At 47.3% G+C, this 19,333-nt stretch overlaps 1 protein-coding gene across 2 annotated transcripts in view; it reads left to right on the forward strand.

The window, feature by feature from the left end:
- FCHSD2 (FCH and double SH3 domains 2) overlaps positions 1 to 11,879 on the forward strand; it is a 147,695-nt gene extending 135,816 nt beyond the window's left edge. For both annotated transcript variants that reach the window (XM_057417404.1, XM_057417405.1), the window contains 8 exons: positions 119 to 280; positions 4,556 to 4,690; positions 5,596 to 5,679; positions 6,377 to 6,554; positions 7,259 to 7,479; positions 8,537 to 8,666; positions 9,087 to 9,169; positions 11,045 to 11,879. In XM_057417404.1, coding sequence (XP_057273387.1) covers positions 119 to 280; positions 4,556 to 4,690; positions 5,596 to 5,679; positions 6,377 to 6,554; positions 7,259 to 7,479; positions 8,537 to 8,666; positions 9,087 to 9,169; positions 11,045 to 11,128 — 1,077 coding nt within the window. In that variant the 3' untranslated portion in view covers positions 11,129 to 11,879. The remainder of the gene's footprint in view (positions 1 to 118; positions 281 to 4,555; positions 4,691 to 5,595; positions 5,680 to 6,376; positions 6,555 to 7,258; positions 7,480 to 8,536; positions 8,667 to 9,086; positions 9,170 to 11,044) is intronic.
- Positions 11,880 to 19,333: the final 7,454 nt, after the last annotated feature.

A 19,333-nucleotide genomic window follows, 5' to 3' on the forward strand; every position in this document is an offset into this window, starting at 1 on the left:
AAGAACCAGACTTTACTCTGCATGGAGCAGCTTTCGGAGCCGCAGGAGTGATGTGGGGATCAGGCAATAACACGTTGGGATCTTGACAGAGCTCTGACTGCTGTCTGTGTTTCCTCAGATAATAAAGCTGAAAGCAGAGGCTCGTCTGGACCTGCTCAAGCAGATCGGGGTGTCCGTGGATACGTGGCTCAAGAGCGCCATGAACCAAGTGATGGAGGAACTGGAAAACGAGCGCTGGGCCAGCCTGCCCTCAGTGACCAACAACGGCTCTTCACACCTGGTAGGGCCTCCGTCGTCTCAACCTCACCTTGGTTCCATGTGGCTCTTTCCTAGTAGCAATTCCTAACTTAATATTGAATATAAACCAGAATTCATCGTAAATCATTGAATTAGGGAAGGGTTTGGGTTGGAAGGGACCTTAAAGCTCCTCCAGCTCCAACCCCTGCCACGGGCAGGGACCCCTTCCATAGAGCAGCTTGCTCCAAGCCCCTGTGTCCAACCTGGCCTTGAACACTGCCAGGGATGGGGCAGCCACAGCTTCTCTGGGCACCCTGTGCCAGCGCCTCAGCACCCTCACAGGGAAGAGCTTCTGCCTAAGAGCTCAGCTCAGTCTCCCCTCGGGCAGGTTCAAGCCATTCCCCTTGGCCTGGCCCTACAGGCCCTTGTCCCAAGCCCCTCTCCAGCTTTCCTGCAGCCCCTTCAGGAGCCTTCTCTTCTCCAGGCTCACCCAGCCCAGCTCTCTCAGCCTGGCTCCAGAGCAGAGCTGCTCCAGCCCTCGCAGCAGCTCCATGGCCTCCTCTGGAGCTGCCAGTACCAACAAGGAGAAGAGAAACTGCTATAAGACCTCACAATGTGTTTATTTTCTTTCATCCCTTCCATGCCTGGCAATGCTGAGCTGTCACCTTTGGCACTAGAACCAAACCCATGTGTTGCTCTTCACCAATAACCAAGCAAAATAAAATTCCTGAAGGTTTGGTCAGTTTGCCTCAAATAAATCTTACTTTTCTGATTTTCATGCTTTTAATATTTAACAAAATTCAGAGGCTTTTGCAAAGTCTTGGTTTTCATGTAGATACTTCCCTAACTATAGCCTTCATACTGGGTTAAAAACGACTTCATTCATACTTTATCTCCCCTTCAGATTAATCTTCATCTTTGGACACCCAGAATGTACGTTCTGAAGAGCAGAACTTGCAGGGGGAGCAGGGATGTGGTTTTTCTTTGCACTGCAGATGATTTGCTTCCTTTTGCTGACCACCTAAAAGAAACAACATCTCCCTTTCAGCAAGAATGTGGAATCTACACACAAAATTCCTGCTCATTCCTATGTTTCTTTGTGCTTCTTTAGTGTCTTCTTGGTAATGGTGGCAAAGCCATAGAGGGAAAAGGGGGTTTGGGATGTAGAGGTGTTATCATCTATGTCAGCTTTAGTTCAAAGAAGTGTGCGCTGAATGGAGTCTGAGCACATGCTTCCCCTATCCTCACTTTGTTGCCTTCAGGCTGTTGGGATGTCTCTCCAGGGACCTTATACAGAACTCAGACACAGTGACAGTGATATGCAGGAAAGGTTCTTGTAGGCACTCCTCAGTGTAGTCTGTCTCTGCTTTATTCCCATGGTGAGTGGTATAATTAGAGATTAAAGCTGTAGTATGCAGATCCATGCTCCAGTCTTCCCAAATCCCAGAGGAGTTCTTGTACTGAGATTCCTTTCAGATCCTTTCTACATGAGGAGATGTTACATAGCTGTGTTTAACAGTGCCTTTTTTCCCTTTCTTCTTGTACTCCACCTCCTTTACTTGCCCTCGTGCACGCTGGAATGTGCCCAATGCCTTGTTCTCTGTCTCATCACACACGCCAAGAGCCAGCCCTGGAGCCAAGCCCTGCGCTAGTCCCTGGTGAGCCAGCAGATGCCACAGAGTGGGAGGCTAAACTCTGAGCCTTATTTTCCCCTTTTACACTTACATACGCTCCTGTGTGAAAACAAGGATGCTGTTGACCTTGGCAGCCAGCTGAGGACAGCAGGAGATGGAATTCTTAGAAGGCCAAAGGCCAAAATTACGCTGCTTGCAATTATTAGAGGAATTACTGCAGCGTGTCACAAGCAGCAGTTTCTCTTCAGCTTTGAAGAGGGATCAGTGTTCACTGCTCAGAAACCAGGTACCCACCTCCTGTAAGTGGTACCCAGCTTTGCTCTTTGATCCAGGGAGTCTGTTCAGCAAAGCTCTCCATGTGTTTCCTTGTAAAGAGTGAAAAAGGAGAAAGGAAGGTCAATGCCTACATTACTACAGGAATGTAATGAGCTGAAGGAGTTAATATCCCATTGCCTCTCCAGTGGGCTGATTTTGTGGTAGAATCATAGATCCACAGCCTGGTTTGGGTTGGAAGGACCTTAAAGCTCATCCAGTTCCAAGCCTCTTGCCACGGGCAGGGACCCCTTCCACTAGAGCAGCTTGCTCCAAGCCTCTGTGTCCAACCTGGCCTTGAACACTGCCAGGGATGGGGCAGCCACAGCTTCTCTGGGTACCCTGTGCCAGCGCCTCAGCATCCTCCCAGGGAAGAGCTTCTGCCTAAGAGCTCAGCTCAGTCTCCCCTCGGGCAGGTTAAAGCCATTCCCCTTGGCCTGCCCCTACAGGCCCTTGTCCAAAGCCCCTCTCCAGCTTTCCTGCAGCCCCTTTAGGCACTGGAGCTGCTCTAAGGTCTCCCTGGAGCTAAAATCATTTGACTCAGCAGCAATTATAGGATCATAGAATCATGGAGGCTAGAAAAGACCTTTAAGTCCATATATATATATATAGTGATCTTGATCTTATATCTATTTTCGTACCTTTTTTGATGTGTATAATCAAACTATGTCATCACTTTTCTACCTGCATTTCTTCTTGTCTGTGCTGTCTCATACCTTCAGTGTAATTGTCTCATGTACTTACTCTTTGCCTGTGCTGTCTTTCATCACTAATGTGTTGAAAGATGAGTTTTAGGAAACAAGCTGCTTCATTTTCTGTCTCATTGCTGCTGTTTTCCCTCTTTGCAAACAAACCCATTCAAGGAGGTTGAGCAGCCCCCACACTGAAAATGAAACTGTCATTTTCTGCCTCGTGTTAGGAAACCAGGAGCAGATGTTTTCTGAAGGACTCTTTCTAGACATGATACACTCATTTCCATGATGTTTCTTGTGGCTGTCAGCTGGATCAGCTCCTGCTGCTGGGACATAGACCATGCACAGCAAAAGGCAGTTAGAAACCAGAGAGGGAAACCTTACATTTGCCATAGTTTCTGCTTGGTTGGGAATACATCAAAGCACGAGGCAGGGCAGTGATTTGCTGTTACAGCAACATCCATCAACACATTCAAGCAGCAACAAATCAAGCTTGAATCATAGAATCAGATAGGTTGGAAAAGAACTTCAGGTCCAGCCTTTACCCAGCATTGCCAAGCCCATCACTAAACCATGTCACTAAAGGCCTCATTGGGAATGTGAGGGGGAAATAATCATCTGAATTACCAGATTTTAGCCTAAAAACTGCAACACTACAAATTCATCTGAGTTGGGAAATGATGAAGTTTTGTGCTCTTCCACCCCAGGTCTAGAAGAGCAAAGATGCTGCAGAGCAGAGGTACAGCATCACCTGGCTTAGGGAGGCTGCCTTTAGTCTCAGCCTAACTTTGTGCTGATTTATGAGCCCTCCGTGAGGAAAACCAAATGCACTCCCAAATTTAAAGGAATATATAGAGGGAAGATGGCAAACACAAATACCCCACAGCGTTGCCTTTGGTTGGAAGGACTGGCCTGCTTTCACATGAGAGAAAGTGTTTATTCAGGATGTCATCCAGGCAGGAGGCCAGAGCACAGCTCATGGCACTGCTGCCCCAGCTGCCCTTATGGAAACTTGGATGTTTCCAGTGTCTCGACTTGAGGTTCTGTTTCAGCTTTTACCCCTAGTTTTTAATCATTCTTTCTCTAAGGATTGTTGTTTCTTGCACCAAGCCCATTGTGCAGAACACACCAGTGAGAAGCTGATTTTTCAATTCTTCAGCTCTTATTTTTGTGACTTCCAAGTATTTCCATTGAGGCTTCACTTCAGACTCCTCCTCAAGAGTGCATTCAGCCTTAGCAGCAGAAACTCTCAGTCAGTGACTCCTTTTCCCATTCAACTCTTTGCTGTGCCTCTCAAATTGCATCTCCAAAGGACACGAGTCCCTCTTTATAGCTTATAGGGAATAAATAACTGCCCATCAGTGCGGTTGGAGCTTCCAAAGTCTTCTCTGGTTCTTAAATCCACAGTGCTTGAATGAGGAAATGCATCTGAGTTAGGCAAAGATGTAGTTTGGTGACAGCTCTTACTCTTTTCTTTCCCTGTATTTGCTTTGTTTGATGACCTTCCTCACATTATTTGGGAATCATGTTGGATATTATTTAGTTATTGGGGGTTTTGTCCAGTTTGAATGATCATCATAAATAGTAAAAAAACACGTTGAAAGATAATGATCAATTCATTTCCATTGTTATTCCCTTTTCATTTGAGGGTCTGATGCCCAATTTCATTTGTTTGAACAGGGAAATGCTGATGCAGAGAAGGAAGAAGGTGAAGAGTTTGAAGACAGCATGGATGTGTTTGATGACAGTAGTTCTAGTCCTTCTGGTACTCTAAGGAATTACCCTCTCACCTGCAAAGTTGTTTATTCATACAAGGTTTGTGAGTTATCTTTTTGTGTCGATTTGATCAGAAAACTGAATTATGCAGCAAACATAATAGATGTAACGGTGCTTATGGCACTTGAATAGAATCACCACAGAGTAATAGACTGCTTTGGGTTGAAAGGACCTTAAAGCTCATCCAGTTCCAGCCCCCTGCCATAGGCAGGGACACCTTCCACTGGAGCAGCTTGCTCCAAGCCCCATCTGGTGTCAGCGTTTGGCTCAGTAATTAAATATATCTAGCACCTAGTTGTGACTATCTGCAGCAGTAAAGTCCATGCCATCATGAAACACATTTAAACTACACTTCAGCACAGTCCTGACGTCTGTTCCCTATTTGCAGCTTGCAGAGATGTCCCTGCCTGGCTTCAGGGCCAGCAGATGTGTGTGTGCTGTTACAACCTGCTGTAATTCCTCTTGCTGAGCCGGTGGGGCTGTAGCAGAGATGCCTTCTCAGTGTCAGGCTGCGTGACAAAGCCCCTCTTTGTCCTGTAATAGTGAAACCACCATTCATGAGTGCAGGCTTTGCTGACAAACTGCATTCAGGCTGGTTACGTCTGCTAGCACTGCTAGGTCAGTTGTAAATCACACCACTGTGGAGCCAAAGCCAGTGGCAGACGTGGACCTAGAGTACAGAGTAATTAGAGATCCCAAAGTAAATAGGGTTTGACACGTTGATGCTGTGCAGGATGCTTCTGTCTGTCCGAAATGAAACAGGGCCTTGTGAACATCAGTAAGTGTATAGAAGAACACTTATACTATGTTTTAAACTATGCTATATCATAGAATTTTCAATTCTTGAAACCACATAAGCTTCAATAAAAGTCTGGATGAGAATGTTCTTTACACTGCCTGGCCTGCACACCTTGATTTTGTAATCTTCCTGTAATACATTTCAGGCTTCTCAGCCAGATGAATTGACCATAGAGGAACATGAGGTGTTGGAGGTGATAGAAGATGGAGATATGGAAGACTGGGTAAAGGTATTGGTTTTCTGAGATTGTTTTCTTTTCATAGAGTCATAACAGAATGGTTTGGGTTGGAAAGGACCTTAGGGCTCAGTTCCAACCCAGGGAAGAGCTTCTGCCTAAGAGCTCATCTCAGTCTCCCCTCTGGCAGGTTCAAGCCATTCCCCTTGGCCTGGCCCTACAGGCCCTTGTCCCAAGCCCCTCTCCAGCTTTCCTGCAGCCCCTTCAGGCACTGGAGCTGCTCTCAGGTCTCCCCTTCAGGAGCCTTCTCTTCTCCAGGCTGCCCCAGCCCAGCTCTCTCAGCCTGGCTCCAGAGCAGAGCTGCTCCAGCCCTCGCAGCAGCTCCATGGCCTCCTCTGGCCTCACTCCAACCGCTCCACGTCCCTCTTGTGCTGCTGCCCCAGGGCTGGATCAGGGCTGCAGGGGGGGTCTCTCCAGAGCACAGCAGAGGGGCAGGATCCCCTCCCTGAGCTGCTGCTCACGCTCTGGGGGTGCAGCCCAGCACACGGGGGCGTTCTGGGCTCAAGCACACACTGAAGCCGGGTCATGGGGAGCTTCTCCTCACCCAACACCCCAAGTCCTTCTGCTTGGGGCTGCCGTCAATAATTTCACTGTTACTTTTAAAAACAGAACTCGGGCCAGGAGAAGCATTTGGACTCTTTTCAGAGCCATAAGCAAAACCAGAGAATCTTTTATGCCCCTCTTTTCACAGGCACGGAATAAAGCAGGTCATGTGGGCTATGTGCCAGAGAAGTACCTGCAGTTCCCAACGTCCAGCAGTCTGCTGAGCATGCTGCAGTCCCTCGCCGCACTGGATAACAGATCACACACCTCAAATAACTCCACGGAGGCTGACTTGGTCTCAGGCACCCTGAATGGAGACTCCAGTGGTAAATACCAATAAACTGAAGTCTATGTCAGCCTTGTTCTCAAAGGATTCTGCATGTTGAGGTTGGATGCTGCATATGAGAGTGTCTCCTATTTGACCAGTTTCTGAGTACAACTCTTCTCAGTATTTACCAGTCTCATATCAAACCTGCGTAATTTATCTGTCTCTCAGAGTTGAGATTAACTGAAATTAAGGAAAACCAAAACCAGAATCCCAGCCTGGTTTGGGTTGAAGGGACCTTAAAGCTCATTCAGCTCCAACCCCTGCCACAGGCAGGGACCCTTTCCACTAGAGCAGCTTGCTCCAAGCCCCTGTGTCCAACCTGGCCTTGAACACTGCCAGGGATGGGGCAGCCACAGCTTCTCTGGGCACCCTGTGCCAGTGCCTCAGCACCCTCTCAGGGAAGAGCTTCTGCCTAAGAGCTCAGCTCAGTCTTCCCTGGGGCAGGTTAAAGCCATTCCCCTTGTTCTGTTGCTACAGGCCCTTGTCCCAAGCCCCTCTCCAGCTTTCCTGCAGCCCCTTTAGGCACTGGAGCTGCTCTAAGGTCTCCTTGGAGCCAAAATCATTTGATTCAGCAATTATAGAATGATGTTGCTTGGAAAACCCCTTTAAAATCATTAAGTCCAACCTTAGCTGTATCTATGGTATTGTTTTTTTTTATGCCTCTGCCAATTCCGCTTTTATTCTTCCTCTTCCATCCTTCAGTGTGTTTTGTGAAAGCACTTTACGATTACGAGGGCCAGACGGATGACGAGCTGTCCTTTCCGGAAGGAGCCATCATCCGCATCTTGAACAAGGAAAATCAGGATGATGATGGCTTTTGGGAAGGAGAATTCAACGGGCGCGTTGGGGTGTTCCCGTCCGTCTTAGTTGAGGAGCTGACGGCCTCAGAAAACGGAGAGACTCAGTGGATTGGAGATATTCAGGTATGTAAAGAGTTGAGGGGTTGGGGTGATGGGGGGTATGAGTTTGTTAGGGTGGTTTTGCAATGCTCAAAGATTTGCTTCTTCTGGAGGGAAAAAAAAAAAACAAATTGGGATCAAGTTAAGAACGAAACCCCCTAAATAATTCTAGCAAAATAAATCAGAACCAATTTAAGGAAAAAAAAATCAAATCAGAGCCAGGATAAAATGAAAAACCCAAACCTCGAGTGCTTCACTTTGAGTTTCTTTCCCAGCCTAATAGTGCCCAACTGATGTATTTTAGCAAATGTAATGGATCTGTGGATAAAGGCAATTAGTTGGGTGGAAAGGCAATGAAGCCAAGGAGGAAATTCCCAGTCTACTTCCTGTAATGAATTTATGGCATTGACTGAGACATCAAATGCAGGCTGGCAGAAAGAATTACAGGCTCCCTCAGCCCTCATCTAATGTTTTCATACTGAAATCTGTTCTGTATCCTCTCAGTCTGGAAGGGCAGAGCGCTGTCAAATAGTGAATTACAGTGGTTTTTGCCAAAACGGCCTCATTTCTTATTTTTTTCTTAATGTTAGAAAATCAGACACATTCTCCTGTGTAACTGGGCTAGAAACTGGATTTTTGTGTTCCCTACAAGGTAATTTCTCTGGTACTTTTAGTCTTTGATTGAGGCAGACCACAAAAACTTCACTTTTACATGATACATATGATAAAACTCACTGTCATCTTGGAGCTTTTGTGTGAGAGGCACACTTGGCCAAGTGACTTTGCAGCTGACCTTCCCAGCGTCTGCATTACCTGGGAGAGGATGAAGATCTCTGCTTAGTGGCAAGCTGTGATTTAACACACATGCAATCACTGTTGGGTAGCTTGGTTTTGCTCCTCAAAACCCTACCTGACAGCACTTTTGAACACGTACTTTTCCTCCAGGGGACAGCTCTTGTGTACTGATGTGTCACTTCTAGTGCAGGGATGCGGCACACAACTGGCTGTGCCTGGAGGGGTAGATGAAAGCTGTTAAGGAGTGAGTGAGGTTTGCTGCAAGCCCTGTCTCTTCTTCCCACAGGTATCCCCAACTCCAAAGCCTAACCATGCCCTTCCACCGCTGCCCCTGTATGACCAGCCTCCCACTAGCCCCTACCACAGTCCGGATAAACGAGGTTCTCAGTACTTCCCCAGATCACCCTCAACTAATGGTAAGAGATTTGGGGATGGCCAAAGAAACGGCTCAGCAAGATGCTGATGGGTTCAAACTGAAACAGGGGAAGGTTAGATTGGATCTAAGGAAGAAGTTCTTTCCTGTGAGGGTGCTGAGGCACTGGAATGGGTTGCCCAGGGAGGTTGTGAATGCTCCATCCCTGGCAGTGTTCAAGGCCAGGTTGGACAGAGCCTTGGGTGCCATGGTTTAGTGTGAGGTGTCCCTGCCCATGGCAGGGGGTTGGAACTGGATGATCTTAAGGTCCTTTCCAACCCAAACCATTCTATGATTCTATGCTTCAGTTAGAATGTTCCTGTTTCATACTTGGGGGTGGGGGAAGAAGCTTTTTTTGCCACCTGAAGTTCATTCAGTGATATTGAGGGGCTTGGTTTTGATGGGTTCTTCCTTCCCCCTTCAGAAAACAGCTTCAGCTCAGAGTCCCCTGGATTCTCACAGCCTCCACGAGTTCCTCCTGAAAGTTCCTATGGGAAACTGCGACCTGTGAGTTAAAACCTAATCCTGATGTTCTCTTGAAGCTAGGAAGGTATAAAAGCCAAGTTTAGGTGAAGCAGGATGGGTGCATTCAAAGCAGGGGGGTGATGCAGCACTGATGATCTGTGTTCTGCAGATGCAATTACTGTGTATTAAAGCATGTTATTTCAGATGAAGACTGCAGGGGAAGGTCTGTTCACTCCCCTTTGATAATAGCAAAGCTGTGCCCAAAAGCTGGAGGACACAAGAGCTCTTGGAGATGAAGTAAACACTAGAACAAAACAAAGCTGCACTTGTTTAAACACTTCCTCATTGTGTTTAAAGATGCCCTTGAATCTTACCCATCCCCTCTCCTTCACCTAAGCTGCTCTTCCACCTCTGCCTTTATAGGTGTGACACCTCTGTATCTCTGCATGAGGCATGTAGATTGTGAAATCTAACCTGTGGGGAAATTGCATCTATAGTGAGAGCAAAATAGGTGGGAGGTGATAAACTCAGAGTGCCTTTGCAGGCATCGGGAGGTTATTTCTGGCCTTGACACATAGAATAACCCCTTAAAAGAGCTAGAAAAGGTGGTGAATAAATGCCAGAACCATTTAATTCTATCATTCATACAGTTCTCCTCCAGTGTGCCAGCAGACACATCTGCTTGCCAGCAGTTTGTGGTAATGTGTGGACTCCATTGCATTTAGGGTTAAATTTACTTCCAGACCTCTTGATTTGAGAGGTTTGGGTTTAAAAGTCTGAATTATAACATCTATATATTCTGTTTTGTCTTTGCTGCCTCAAAAGAGAGATTTTGCCAGAAAAGGAAAGGAAGAATTTAATCCCTTTAGGACTTGCAAACTCCATCTCCTAGGATTAACTTTGCAATCAAGGTTGGGATGGTTTCAAAGTCCTAAATCAAATCATATTCAGTTGCATTGTCCTGGCATCCTCAACGGTTGCACAAAAAAGAGCGTTTTGGGCTATTCATAAGTTATATTCTCACTATTCCAGTTAGTCAGTGAGTTACCTTTATCCACAAGGCAGAGGTAGTGCTGCATCGTTTAGCATTTAGCTATTCAACGGAGAAGTTTCATATTCCCTTGCAAAAAGATGCTGATTCAGCTTTCCCATGTAACAGCTTTATATTTCATGAGTTTCTTGCAGTTTAGTGTCTTTTCAGGATATTACTCCAGTGTCATGCCTTAACTGGGAGGATTTCTGTTAGTTTTGCATTTGAAATATGCCTGGTTTGAAAATACCGTGTAGTTTATTATGTTATTGCTCCACAGTTTATGTTTTCCATAGCAAGTCACTCCAGTGTATTCTGCAATCATGTGCCAAAACTCCTGCCATGCAAAGCTGTTAGCACTTAAGATAAGCTCTCTCAGGAGCAGTAATAACTTTATTGATGTGGCAGAGTGTGTAAATATAGCATCAGATTTCAGGTGTGTATCGTTCAGGTCAGGGATTGAGTAAATACCAATAAGCCACTTAGATGCAGCAAGACATTGTTGTAGCTCCCAGTCCACGTGAGTTCCAGGCAAGGGCATCATCAGGTTTCAGCCTTTGATGTAAGATCCAAAGTGTATCCCAGGTTTAGGTACTCAATTATCCATGGGTGCATGCAGAATAAGTGGGATACTTCACTGCTGGGAGTGCTAGTTATCCTGGAGGAAAACCACCTAAGAGTAACGACAAGTTATAGAGGAGAGCCTTGATGGCTTAACTGGGGATGGCTGGACCTGAATTCACCTGGTTTCTCGCTGTAGTTCTGTTGATCTTCATACATAACCTGCACCTTTGCTTCATCTGGAGGTACGAGCCTAAAAATGCTGGTTTAGTCTATACAAGCTCTGAAATACTCTGATAGTTACAGGCTGGTTCTGGCTGTTTCAGGTACGAGCAGCACCGCCACCCCCAACACAGCATCACCGCCGGACCACAGAGAAGATAGAGGACGTGGAAATCACCCTGGTGTAACGATGGGACTAGTTAAGTAGTAGTGCTACAATCAAGACCAAACGTGGTATTTGGTCGAATCTCAGTTTTTAGGCACCTTTGCATGATGAAGACTTTGACTAGAACAAGAGATAGGGAGGATTTTATGTGGCAGTGACCTGGTGGACTCCTTCCCGCAGTCATGACTATTTTGTGCCTTTTGAGTTTGTTGCTTTGATTTATATAAGTCATTCTTCCTCTCTTAGCACAAAGCAAGACAGGCCAAACAGCGAGCAGAGGATTGCCTTGGAGCAGGTTTCTCTCTTGGCTGAAGATGGTCAGTTTTTATACGGAGGCTGAAGAGAAAGAGCCTCCTTCATGCAACTTAGTCATAACGTCCTTCGACCACGTGCATTAGTACAGTATATTACTGTTGCCATAGGAATGTGTTAAAAGATTGTCCATTCTTCAAGTAGCATTTACTTTGTCTGATTAGGGATTAATCAGATTTGCAGAACGAAAAGAAAGGGAACTGAAATAAGTATAAATAGAGGCTGGCTCCTCTTCAATCCCCTTGCAGAAAGGAAGAAACAGGCAAAGAATCTTCTAGATGAGGCAAACTGATGCAGACCATACGTTAATGCACACCTCTTCAATGATGAACAGTTCAACTGTTACGTCCTTTGTATTCATATTTATGCAGTACATTTAGGAATAGAGTATCTAATCTGGAGGTGCTGAATTAGTAGCAACATCTTGTTTCATAGCATAAACCAACTGGTAGAAAAGTTAAGTGAGATTTTTGTCTAGATCTGGAAATTGAGCTTCTTTTTTTCTTTTCTTAGCAGATTTTGGGGGGTTTTTGGTTTGGGTTCTTGTTGCCCAAGTATTTGGGTCACTCTTCTCCCAGTTATTGCCGTGTGCTTTATTATCCATCATTAGCAGTGTATCTTTGGCATCAGGACATCTTAGGAGTTACATTTAGAGTATTTACATGCATTAGTTAGTTTTGGCATTGGATGGTCCTGTAGCATATTCCCACATGGACACCCATTCATTAGCCAAAGCCAGGGAGCCAGGAGAACCTCTGGCTCCTGTGAAGCCTTCAGGCCACCGTGGTGGCCAAGACCACAGTCTCCAATTGCTCTTATAGGCAAGAAATAGAGAGTAAAAGAACTTCCCAACCACTTCTCAATTGAGATCTCTGAAAAAGGATCCTTTTTGTTCTTGAAATGGTCGGAAGAGAGGGGAAAACTGGAGGAAAAGGGGTTTTCTTTATGAACTCAATGATTTTCAGCAATCTCTATCAGATCAAAGGCATCATCACAAGGTAGGGGTTTCTCAGCTGTTGTAAGGGTTCTGTTGCTTTTGTGTCTTCATTTTCTTTCCTAAGCCAGTACGTTCTCTACCTTTACTTTATTAACAAGGGCTATTTTTTGAGGCTGCATTTACAGAAAACAGAATAAAAACCAACCCATCTAACCGGGTTTTACCATACACTTCACACATACTTGTCAATCCCAACCCAGGCTGTTTGCCAATCTCCTTTCCCAGTGGGATCTCGAACCTAGAGCGGAGCTGGTTGAAGAAACCCAGTCATGGATCAGTGCTGAAATCAGTGCCTGTCCAATGAAGTCTTTCCCATACGTGTCGTTCTTTTGCACCTCTTGTCCTGTTGATCTGTTTGAGGTCTTTTTATGTGTTTTATCAAACTTATTCTTAAGTTTAAAGAAGAAAAAGAAGTTTTTAAAGAGAAAAAAAAAAAGGATTTAACTGTTTGCAAACCATTTGGAAAGCTTCACCACGCAGAAGAACAACTATTGCCATCGTAACGTTCACCTTCGCTTTCTTTGGCCAGTTTTTCCTTGTGTCCTTCATCCCTGGACTTTCCAAACAGCAGAAAGCGTTATTTAAAGTCTCTTTTAGTTGTATTTTAAGATATTTTCTGTAAGAGCTGCTAATTTTATTTAAAAAAGAAAAACAGACAAAAAAAAAAGGAAGAGAAGTTGTACAAAGACGCCTCCTTTTTACCTATGATTTCTTCATACAGGGCATGTATTGGACGTCTCATCGTGTACAGCGTCAGTACACTGAAAGCATAGGTGCAAGATGCTTTCTTTATATGGGCTGTAAAAAGTTTGTATTTATTATGTATAAAAAGTTGAATAATAAAAAAGTGGAAGTAAATCCATGACGCAGGAGCCGTTACGCAAGGTTTGGCCATCAATCCACGGGGAAAACCAGGAATTTGGGGATGAAAACGGACATTTTCTTGGCTGTTGCTTCTGTGCTTTATGCTTTTACGTAGAAATGTGAATCTTCTGCTCAGAAAAACCCTTCTGCACCACTTAGAGTGGTCTTTAACCATCCCTTTCAGGTGGTATTTATATGAGGGACTGAAACGATGCCCTGAATGAAGAGCCTGTAACAAAGCTCCACTTAGCAAAAGAATTGTTCAATTGCCTTGATGCAATTAGGGTAATTGCATAACGAAAGAGAGGGATTGATGATAACTCTTCGGTGTGATTGTCCATTAATAGGCTTGATTCGCCTAATTGTGTGAGGAGAATTCCTGCTGCATCCCACAGCCCTTTAGCATTAGGGTCCCTTTTTTTTTCCCTACAGGCCCTTGTCCCAAGCCCCTCTCCAGCTTTCCTGCAGCCCCTTCAGGCACTGGAGCTGCTCTAAGGTCTCCCCTTCAGGAGCCTTCTCTTCTCCAATGGCTCTGCTTCCCAGACTTTCAAAAGGGAAAACGAGAATTGGATGGAAGTGATGGGGCTTTGTGATAAAATTCACTACAGATTAATTGGGCCAGGGTTGCTGTCTGTTTGTTCCATGGGGTTGTTTAAAGAAACCCAGGCACGCAGGTGAATTCTCCTTCCCGTATAGCACAGGTATCTCTCGCTGTTAACAGCAATTCAGAAGGAAAACAAACCCCTCACCTTCTTCTCCAATGGCAGGGGGGTTGGAACTAGATGATCTTAAGGTCCTTTCCAACCCTAACTGTTCTATGGTTCTATATAACAGAGCAATGGCTACTCTGCAACACCTGCAGCTCTCAGCATGGCAGAGGATAGCTCCCTTCATCCGCCCTTCTTTATGCTGAGCTCCCCGTGGAGCTTGGGAGAGGAGCTGCTGCCATGGGAAGAGCCCTTTCTGCCTGTGTGTACTCTGTTGGCACATTGGCCCTGCATAAGGCTGATGGGAGGGATGGGAGGAGTAGCTGCTCCCTCTGTCCTGCGTCAAGAGGTGAGCTCGGGGATGCTGAGACCTCACTTCAAGACACAGGGGGAGGGTGGAGAAAGGGGTAAAAGGAAAGGAAACGTCACAGAACTGAGGGATGCAGCACATGAGCCGCTGAAAAACGCAGCTGGGAAGATGCTGGCGTGCTCACTGTACCGTTAGTTCCCTACTCCAGGCATTCCCCTGGGGGCATTGAGGATTAGAGATGCAGGAGGAGGATCAGTGTAGCGAGCGTGCCTCTGCATTGCAGGGCAGCTCAGCCGGTAAATCAAAGCACTGCAGCGCTCGGGGCTGGACTGGGGAAGGTGGGAATGCTCCGTGGTGACTGGAGTCGAACTGGAACAGAGCCCTCTGTTCCCGGCAAGGGGAGGGTGATGGATGCTGGGTTGAGTTCAGTACAGGCAGAGGCCGATTGAACACAGCAGCATTTGTGTGTGGAGCTGCTGCGGTCGTGTTACAGCGCTGCTTCCCGACACAGGCTGAACTGAAGCTGCAGCAGGGCAGGCAGCAGGTAGCCAGGCTGCTGGTTAACATCCTGGAATGTGCTTTGCATCCCAAGGGAAATCACAGCCCTTCCCCCCTTCCGAAATACAACCTGGAATTACCCTCTTGAGCAGACCATGATTTGGTTTATATCACAGAGCAGAGCCAGCCAGGGGTGGAATAGAGATGGGCTGAGAAACAAGAGGTTACCTCCATAACCTGGACCTCTAGTCTCAGATGTTCAGGATTCCAGAAGCTCTTCCCTGTGAGGGTGCTGAGGCGCTGGCACAGGGTGCCCAGAGAAGCTGTGGCTGCCCCATCCCTGGCAGTGTTCAAGGCCAGGTTGGACACAGGGGCTTGGAGCAAGCTGCTCCAGTGGAAGGGGTCCCTGCCTGTGGCAGGGGTTGGAGCTGGAGGAGCTTTAAGGTCCCTTCAACCCAAACCAGGCTGGGATTCCATGGTTCTATAATTCTCTGTGCCCTTGCATCCTGCTTACAAAGCAGTGCCAGCATCACCTGAAGATTTCTCTTTATAGAGATAAATCTGTGCCTTATCACACTGCATAATGAAGTATCTTCTATCATAGAATCATAGAATCAGAACAGTTAGGTTGGAAAGGGCCTTAAGATCATCCAGTTCCAACCCCCTGCCATAGGCAGGGACACCTCACACTAAACCATGGCACCCAAGGCTCTGTCCAACCTGGCCTTGAACACTGCCAGGGATGGAGCATTCACAACTTCCTTGGGCAACCCATTCCAGTGCCTCAGCACCCTCACAGTAAAGAACTTCTTCCTTAGATCCAGTCTAAACTTCCCCTGTTTCAGTTTGAACCCATCACCCCTTGTCCTATCACTACAGTCCCTGATGAAGAGTCCCTCCCCAGCATCCCTATAGGCCCCCTTCACACACTGGAAGCTGCTCTGAGGTCTCCACACAGCTTCTCTTCTCCAGGCTCAACAGCCCCAATGTTCTCAGCCTGGCTCCATACAGGAGCTGCTCCAGCCCCTGCTCATCCTCGTGGCCTCCTCTGGACTTGTTCCAACAGTTCCATGTCCTTTTTACGTTGAGGACACCAAAACTGCACACAATGCTCCAGGTGAGGTCTCACAAGAGCAGAGCAGAGGGGCAGGATCACCTCCTTTGCCCTGCTGGTCACGTTCCTTTGGATGCAGCCCAGGATACGGTTGCTTTCTGGGCTGCAAGCGCACACTGAAGCCGGCTCATGTTCATTTTCTCATCAACCAACACCCCCAGGTCCCTCTCCACAGGGCTGCTCTGAATCTCTTCTCTGGCCAACCAAGACATGAAATGCCTTTTCTCCCAATCCCAAGTTTTTCCCTTTTATTAATGTGTTTTGATGTAGAATTTCCTTTTCCCAAAGCAGACCCAAGAGCAGTTGCTCCTGCTCTGGTGCAGTTACTTTTGCCTCCTGTAATTGCTTCTCCTTTTCCCATTGTTTATATAGAAAGGAACGGATTTCCAGGTCTGGTCGCATTGGGAACGCTGAGAGCAGCTCCTGTAAATCCCACAGCACAGCCATTTGTCTTCTTTACTGAGCTGAATCCTGCAGAATGGGCCAGCTCCAGCTTCACCTCTGTGTCCTGGGCAAAGGACTGCATCCATTCATCACCCTGACTCCTTCCTGCTTACCATAGGGAATGATGGAGAGGTGGGATGCAGTCTGCAGGCACCGGGTGTGGACAGGAGACAACAACAACCTGGGATTAACTTACTGAGTGGAATCATAGAATAGTTTGGATTGGAGAGGACGTTAAAGCTCATCCGGCTCCAACCCCTGCCATGGGCAGGGACCCCTTCCACTAGAGCAGCTTGCTCCAAGCCCCTGTGTCCAACCTGGCCTTGAACACTGCCAGGGATGGGGCAGCCACAGCTTCTCTGGGTAACAAGGAGTAAGCATGCATAAGGAGAATTGAGAGGCTGGGTGGTGAAAAATAAGGATACAGCATTGAAAATAATGAGTATTCCGGTCTTAATTTCACATCCTTTGTCATGGCTTCTTTTTGAAGCAATCTTGCTGTATTGCTCTATGTTCATGTACAGTAAATGATTTAAGGGGGCAGGGAAGGGTATTTCTGATACGGTCTCGATAGGACAAAGAGGAATGGCTTTAACCTGACTGAGCTGAGCTCTGAGGCAGAAGCTCTTCCCTGGGAGGGTGCCATCCAGTCCCAGCACTGGCTGGTCCCAGCACTTACCCAGGCAGTGTGCTCTGATTCCAGAGGACTCCCCAGAAGCAGAGCTTTGGAAGAAAGGCCGAGGGAAGCAGGAAGTGCTCGGACTTCCAGGGTCGTCAGTGGAAGGATCTGAGCTCTCCTGAGGTGCTTGAGCCCTCAGAGCTGAGTCTAAGCCAGATAACAGTCACTTGTTCAGGCATGAAAGTGAAGGAGGCCAATGGGACCAGGGTTCAGTGGCAGTAAATCCAGGTGCAGGGCACCTTGTGCTAATGCAGGAATGCTGTGGCACCGTCAGATGGAGGCTGCTCCTGAACAGACTCCCTCTGCCAGCTCACGTGTCCACAGAGCTTCAATGGGCTCAGTTCTGTGCCAACAGAATGGGGTTTACGTGTCTGTGTTGCTCTAACACATCAAACCAGGGCTTGCACATCCCCTTGCTGGCAGCCTGGCGAAGGGCTGGTGTGAGTCTGTGCCGTGGGTTGGGGCTGGTTCAGTCGAGAGGAACCAGTGCTGGGGCTGGTGCAGCGTTGTCTTGGTGGACATTGGGGCCAGGTCTTGGAATCCCAGCCTGGTTTGGGTTGGATACCTTTGGCAGGGACCCCTTCCACTGGAGCAGCTTGCCCCAAGCCCCTGTGTCCAACCTGCCCTTGAACACTGCCATAATATGAAAGGCCAGGAGAAAACCAGAACAATTCACCTCTTCTATGAGCTGGGTGGAAGCTTGGGAGGGGACCACCCCAAACCCTCATGAGCATTGCTGGAAGGTTCTGTCTCCCCATGGATCTGAGGCTCATGAACCCCCCAAGTCCCTTGGGGACTCCCATTTCCCCCTGGAGCCAGGGACAGGGAATACCGTAGCTCCAGGCTGCCTGTGGGTAGCTGGAGGCCATGGACAACACATAGAGATGAAGACCTTTTGTGTATGGAGCCAAGAAGTCCTCAGTGCCTCTTTGGGCTTCTTTGCCCTAATGGGGACCCTCTTTTGGGTCATGGCATCCAAGGTTCAGAGCTTTGCATCCAGGGTTTCTGAAATAGCGGGGATTTTTTTTTGCCAGAATTTCCACAGAAATTTAATTCCGAATATAAACTATATAAACATCATTAACATTATAATATTATATCCATTACAAACATGGATTTTTGATGTGTTCACTTAGAGATAACCACGTTTTGAGCATCCCCCTGGTGAAAAGCCTGCACAGATCTGCAGCAGGAGCCCACCACCACACAGGAGCTGCGTGGTTGTAAGTCTCCAAGTGCTGAATTCTCCACCTACAGTGACATTTGAGGGATGGGAGCAGAGGAGGGAGGTGGCCAGACCAAGCAGTGCCTCAGTAAATCTGCTGTTGTGATCTTTAACCCAGCCCTCCCCTCTGGAATGCCCTGTACCCCTTGGCTTTCCATTGCTGTTGGCTCCTCAAGGTCTCCCTGCACCATAAATCACTGCTGCTTCGCTCAAGTGATGCTCCTGCATCCCAGCTCCTGCAGCAGGGAGCCACGCTGGGTGCGAGGAAGCCCAATGCCAATCCACTTCATGTTCCTGGGAGAGCAAACCCACATCCCATCCATTCTCAGCCTACCACCAAGTGTTCCTGAGGTCAGTGTGAGTTATTACACAAGGACACCGGCAGAGTGGGGTTGTTCTGGGATAACGAGTGGGATAACTCATGTGCATCCAGCAGGGAAGTGCTGCTGCTGCTGCTGCTTTGGGAATCATCTGACTGAGCTCAGCCAAGGGTGAGGAGACGATTCATTGATTCCAAGTCCTAAGCAGACGGAGGCAGAGGTAATTCTGGGGTGCTGGGGGTGTTATTCCAACAGAACAACAGGCTCAGTAAAGACTTCATTTATCTATAGCCCCTTAAGACAATTGTGTTGTGTTGCAGCTGGGGTGGTTTATGGAGAGATGCGAATAGCTGAGATGCTGAAAACCAGAGCTCCCTGATGCCAGTCACTTGGTGTGTTTGCTGATAGCTTGTTTTCTAAAGCAAATAGCCCCCACACTGCAAACACTGGTTTGAGTTCACCCTTTCCTTAAAGATATATTGAAAAGGGGGGGGGAAGGTGTTGAGTTTAAGCTCTGCTTTTGCATTCTGGTCTGGTGTCTTTTTGCTCTCAATGGGTCTCTTACAAGGCTGATTAATGCCCTAGAAAATAACCTTGTGCTAAGGGCCCTTTTATCACTGCTGCTCTCTTGCTGCTCCTTGGAGGTGGAGACAAAAGCAAGGACCAGGTTATTGCCAGGCTGCTCACGAGCAGCATCCCCAGCAGCATCGCTCCCTGGCCTGAAGCATCCTGCCCACCTCGTCTGGATGAGCCGGGC

The sequence above is a fragment of the Pezoporus wallicus genome, unplaced genomic scaffold (genome assembly GCF_028554395.1).
Source record: "Pezoporus wallicus isolate ANWC-B61680 ecotype Strahan unplaced genomic scaffold, APGP_CSIRO_Pwel_v1 contig_13838, whole genome shotgun sequence".
Taxonomy (NCBI): Eukaryota; Metazoa; Chordata; class Aves; order Psittaciformes; family Psittacidae; genus Pezoporus; species Pezoporus wallicus.